The sequence below is a fragment of the Malus domestica genome, chromosome 05 (assembly GCF_042453785.1).
Source record: "Malus domestica chromosome 05, GDT2T_hap1".
Lineage (NCBI taxonomy): Eukaryota > Viridiplantae > Streptophyta > Magnoliopsida > Rosales > Rosaceae > Malus > Malus domestica.
This window is the reverse complement of record NC_091665.1, coordinates 8,521,622-8,527,672: the sequence shown is the minus strand read 5'-3', so window position 1 is coordinate 8,527,672 and position 6,051 is coordinate 8,521,622. Positions and strand designations below refer to the sequence as shown.

General features: G+C 38.9%; 1 protein-coding gene across 1 annotated transcript; it reads right to left on the bottom strand.

Annotated features, from left to right (window-relative positions):
• Positions 1 to 2,927: 2,927 nt before the first annotated feature.
• Positions 2,928 to 6,051, bottom strand: LOC103409370 (fructose-1,6-bisphosphatase, cytosolic). The gene is made up of 3 exons (XM_008348176.4): positions 5,427 to 6,051; positions 4,034 to 4,430; positions 2,928 to 3,605 (listed from the first exon to the last, which is right to left on the bottom strand). Exons 1-3 carry the CDS (start codon positions 5,874 to 5,876, stop codon positions 3,205 to 3,207), a joined length of 1,248 nt encoding a protein of 415 aa, XP_008346398.1. The 5' UTR covers positions 5,877 to 6,051; the 3' UTR covers positions 2,928 to 3,204.

Genomic DNA, 6,051 nt, shown 5'->3' with positions numbered 1-6,051 from the left:
GCATACAACTAATCGAGAATACTATAGAATAAATATTATGAAAAGGTACGAACAAAGGAATGGGTCCTGCACTAGAGGACTCGAATATACCAATGTAGGAGTGCCTTGACACAGGGATTCAAGTTTATATATAAGTAATACTAAAACAATTACTCTTCAAACGTAATAACCCCCAGTTTTAGGAAAACTCATATAGCTAATAAGTAATAGGTTTTCCGAAAACCCTAGCATGCCATAAAACCTTTGTAAAACATATATCATATATAATGTGCTTAGTAGTGGTATTACAATTGCCCGAAGGTACTACATCGCCTGCTCGAAGGCATATATATATCTTCCGCCCAAAGGCATATATATCTTCCACCCAAAGGCATTATATCGCCCACCCGAAGGCACACACACACACACACACACACACACACACACACACACACACACACACACACATATATATATATATATATATATATATATATATATATATATATCCACAAAGTAAACACATAAAATCCTGAACGTAAACTTTTCAAAATATATCTCATCGAAGCTCAATAGCTCAAACATCATATCATAAATACATGGGAGCGTTCTAGCTCAAAACATCATCATAAACCATGTTCATGAGTATGTATATTCATAAATATTTCAAAGAACGTAAATTTGATAAAGCATGATATTTCATAAAGCGTAAATCCGATAACTCATAAATGTTTCATAAAATGTCGTCATAAAATCATGCTTTTCATGTATGCATTTCTAGTAATAAAAATCATGCATTTTAGAAGGGTCCACTCACAGATACTCTGTCGCCGAAGAGCCATTCGAACAAGGGAGGACATAATCGTCATTAATAAACACACCTAAGCACATAAAGGACCAATTAGTTAAACCCTACTAAAATGATTGAATTTGGGAAAACAGAGTATGGATTTGGAATTAGGGCATCGAAATACCCTAAGAGGGATCCCGGACGAATTTCGTAAAAGTCAACGAAAAGTCAATAGGAATATTCCAAAGAATATTCCCTAATGGAATATTTCGAAGAATATTCCATTTGGTCCGGGTCGGGTCGAATCCGAGTTAGATTCGTGTTTTGGATCGGGTTTTGGGTTGCAGGTCGGGTCGACCAGGTTTCAAGCCATGGGTTGGTCGGTTTCCAAGAAAAAGAAAGTCGGAGCTTTCCAAGCTCCGTTCATCCCTAAATCTTAACTAAAACTAGTCATTCAATATACCAAATTGAAGCCCAAGGAACAAGGAAGAATATTATACCTATCTCGTGGCCAGAGTTGGCCGGAAAACGGCCAGTAAGGTGATGGTTCTCATTGGAATATGGGGAAAGTTTCCCCCGAGCTGTTTTTGCGTCCAACATGTGTACACAACTTAAAACCTACCTTAATCTAACCTTAAAACACAACCCAAATGGTTCTAAGGACTTAACTACCTCGGGGGTAGCGAGAACTCACCGTGAGTTCATCGGGGAAGACCAAAACAGTGAACTCCTCCACTACCGGAGCTCCACAACCTTGGCTTGGGGTCAAGACGACAAGGTTCAGATCGTGGTGGTGTTGTCGTCGTTGCTGTTGTTGTTGTTGTTGTTGTTGTTTGTGTGTTGTGTGTAAGGTACCCTCGGGGAAGGTTAGGTTCCAAGAGAGCATAGGGAGATAAGAGAGAAGAGAGAAGAAAAAGAACCGATAGGTTTGGGGGGGGGGAACATGGGGCAAGAGGGAAGAAAGAGAAAGGACCGAGAGACCAAATAAAAGGGGTGGGCCCCACTGGCACACCAAACAAGTTGTAAAAGGCAAACATGCAAAATATCTCCCACACGTGAAATTGCAAAATTACCCTCGATGTTCTATGTTTCGTAGAATCCTGAACGGGTCGTTACATCAAATGTTTAAGAACATTCATTATTGCAATTGAGGTTTCAAATTTGACTTCCTATTTTCTTTATCGTTTGTATACAAAAAAATTAAAACATAAAATGTTTCTGTTGAGACCAATAATCTTAAAAATTAGCACTCTTAAACTATGAAATATGTGCTCATACCTAAAAAATAATGATTATAAAGTATGTGTCACGGTTTATTTCAAGTGAGTAATAGAGATATCTTACGAAAGAAGGATTCTCCTGCTGAGAATTATATCCTACTCTTTGCCCCCTTTCACAGATAATGGAGAGATGAATTGATCGATTCATCGGAACCTAGGTCGGGACTGACAAGGATCGAACTCGCAGCTTCTGCCTTGATTGGGCGGTGCTCTAACCGATTGAACTACAATCCCAAGAAAATTAGGTATACTAAGAATTTTTTTTTTTTTTCTAATTGGATTTCATTTGAACCTTCTTGTTTCGCCGTGTTGTAACAAGCATTAGTATTTTGTTGGTTATCAGTAAAAATAACTACACGTTTGGATTTTCTTGAACGAATCTGATGATCCTTTACCACAGTTTCTTTGGTTCCCCCCTCCTGTTGTTCAAAATCGTTGATTAATTTGTATGACCATCAAGGAACTTTTTATTAATTTCTTTTATTCCAATAGATTTTTTTTAATCATTTTATTGTTGGGAACAATTCTAATCGCATCAAATAATAATTTTAAAATTTTGATTCAATACTTGGACCAAAAAAGAAAACTTTTCTTGATAGCAAATGGTGCTTTACCACATGACATATAGCAATCATGTCTATGCACTATAGTGCAGGTTTAATCTCCATCTATTCTTATTTCCTCTAACAAGCAACCATTGAACACAGTAACGTTACCGCTCTACTAAAAAAAACTATTTTCCTTTATAACTATTTATCTATGCGTCAATGAAATACCTTTTTGTTTTTTGGTCCTCATGAATTTATTTCATTCACTAATACTTTAGCCAAAAATCATTTACCTGCTGCACTTCAATGAGATAAAGAAAGAGTCATCAATTCTGGGCAACTTTTTGCTCAAACAGGACTTCTTAATTACAGGAAGATATCATACAAACTAGTCTTCTTTACATGATAAATCACATACAGAAGATATTCATGTCACCTGGTTTTTCACAGCTACACTCTTCATGACATTTAGTTTCCGAGGAAACGAGGAATCACACAGCTTCAGAAATCACAGTTAAGACCTTTGTGACCAAGAAAATAAGCCATTCCCAGGTTTTACTCAGACGATATATCCACTGGATTTTGTGAGATCAGCCTATTGATGTTGTCAAACCTCGTATCCCGGGTTCACTTTCTGTTGCACATCTCCGTAACTCTCTAACTCTTCCATGTCCTCCAAACTCCCCAAGAACAGAGGCAGCCTTTGGTGCAGCTTGACTGGCTGAATCGATAGAATTCTACTTTTACCATCAGAACCTTTGCCCCCGGCTTGCTCCACCAGAAAACTAAGAGGGTTGGCTTCGTAAACCAGACGAAGGTGGTCCCTTGGATTCATTGTCACTCCACCATACAGTAGAGTTCGATGAAAATCTGCTACCAGAGAACAGATATAACGTGCAGAGTACTTCTTGGGGTATCTGCCTTTCCCTTGTCTCACAGTGTCTATGTATTGCCTTAATCCGTTGGGCCAGTCAAAATATCGAGCATCATTTACAGAATATATTTGCCCTGGAAAATGAAGAATCAGCGTAAGCACACCTAAATGCTTCTATCCTGCATTTTTCAGTATCATCGAGCATTATTTACAGAATATATTTTCCCGGAAAAAAAAAGAGAGCCAGTGTAAGTGCAATCTAAATGCTTCTATCTAGCAGTTTTCAGTATCATCAATCACCATTTTACAGAATATGTTTTCCTGGAAAAATAAAGAGCCAGCGTAAGCGCAATTCAATGCTTCTACTAGTATTTTTCAGAAGACTTATATAGCAGTCAATAACCATTATAGTGCAATTTCTTTTCAAGGTGTAATAGTCATCGTACAGGTTAGATAATTTTGTGATGGTTTCTAAATAATCTGTTGTTTTTTCTTTCCGTAAAAATGTAATAAATTGTCAAATGAAATCTCATATGTTGAAGCATATTAGTTTGGAATTTACCTTGAGGAGGAATTTTTAAGCTTGGGTGTGTGAGAATGAAATCTCCTGTTGAATGATCCAGTGTGAATGCATGTGTTCCTGAACCAAAGCTGGTGCAGAATATTGTGGCAGATGAATAAAGAACATAGCCGGCAGCAACAAGATTAGTTCCCTTCTGGAGTGAATTCAGCAAAGCCTTCTCCTCCTTTGGTAGATGATCCAGCTCCGGAAGGCGTTTATAAATCCCAAAAATGGTTCCAGTGGGAATGGACGCATCAATATTTCGAGAACCATCTAGAGGATCCGTTACCACCACAAATGGGCCATCATCGGTTATCCAAATTGGAGTATCATCTTCTTCTGAAGCCATGACAGCTACTTTTCCAGAATTTTTAAGAGATGACAAGATGATTTCATTCTGCAAATAAGAAACTTTAGTTAATCAGAAATGTTTCTTCGATTTCACCATTACTAGATTGCTCCTGACAATAAGGCAAGCCGGTGTGAGAACTTACAGAGCAACGAAAGATCAATGCTATATCACCAGAACATTAGATTTTTCATTTGGTAACAACACCGTACACCAAAGATGGAAAGCTCAAATCCCTTGGAAACTTAGTGAAGAAAGGATTTGATCCTACACCTCTTGTACAAAACAAGAAAATTTACCAGCTGAAGAAGCTAGTGTCCTTAAGCATTTCGTTTAATCACTATTATAAACAAATAATCTTAAATGACCATGCCATAGGTGAGTCATTTCAATGGATATGTCATAGATTTTCTCACCCATATTTGGTGCGTACAGCTTGTGCCATCATCACGACGTTAGAAGAATAGATTGAATAGGCGTTTCACTAGATAATCATCGACAATACCTACCACTTCACTTCTGACCAAAAGTTGTGTTATACTGGGGCAGTCAGGTTCTTCCCACTCAATGCGGATTTGATGTGGCTTAGAAGAACAATATAGGTATACATATATGTATGGGAAGGGATGTGAGCATAAATTATGGAAATTTGCAAACCAAACACAAGCCCTTTGGCTCCGGTTTTGACCCCATTTTTTTATTTCAAAACTTACACCCCATCAAGCCAACCAAATGGCATTATGTTTCCTTTCAAACAAAACGAATAGGCACCCTCAATTTTGTCCACATCTCTTGTCAGTTTCCATACAGATTTGAGGACATTTCAACAAAATAGGGAGTTATTTTCTGCTAAAAATTTAACCCTTACTCACTGAAACTAGAGCTTTAAACAGATCAGTCCTACACAGCGTCCTCCAATGACTCAATTAAAATAAAATCAACAAAAAGCATTGGTTTATACACATGAGTAAACCCATGAGTATGCATGATTGCATAGAGAATACAAACTTCCTGAAGACAATTATATCTTGGGGTTAAACTTACCGAAACGATATCGAGAGGCTTCGGTGCATCCCGGCCTGACCCAGCAGCCGAAGCGCCGCCGCCAGCGAGACCCTTGTGCTTTCCAAGGCTGGAATTGAAAGGAGAAGCTACAAGAGCTGCGATTCTCTTGCAGGCGTACTGTAAGTGGTGGAACAGAAGCACCAGATCATCTCCTACAGTGGCACCTCCCTCGCCGGACGCATACTCAATCAGGGTGCGCACCTCATCATCGGCAACACTGCCACTAGTACCGGAAGAAGCCACCAGTCGGGACCCAATACTGAAACCGAACCCAGAAAGATTTGCCATTGTTGGTCTGTGGTTGTGGAGGATGGCTTTTGTAGTAAACAGATTTCTGGGCGGGAAATGAGGGCGATTTGGTGGGAAAATTGGAGCAGGGCAGGAGGTGGGCGGTGGTGTTATGGTTATGATTGTGGTGGGTAATGGCATGATAATATATATTGAGTTTGGGTTTGGGGGCTTTGAGCCTTTGATTAGAGTGGTGCCATTTTTGGACTTGATTGAGTTTCCAAGGAAAGGGGATAAGGGATTTGCTGTATATCATTCAAGAAAATAGGCAGCAAAGCATATACAAAACCCGGCTCAATGGGCTCGTCCACAATTC

Excerpts from the sequence above, each read along its gene's own strand:
- LOC103409370 (XM_008348176.4), bottom strand. The coding sequence starts at position 5,876 with ATGCCATTACCCACCACAATCATAACCATAACACCACCGCCCACCTCC. Across the intron at positions 4,431-5,426 it reads AGCCTCTCGATATCGTTTCG|AATGAAATCATCTTGTCATC; the intron begins GTAAGTTTAACC and ends TCTTATTTGCAG. Across the intron at positions 3,606-4,033 it reads CTTAAAAATTCCTCCTCAAG|GGCAAATATATTCTGTAAAT; the intron begins GTAAATTCCAAA and ends TTCATTTTCCAG.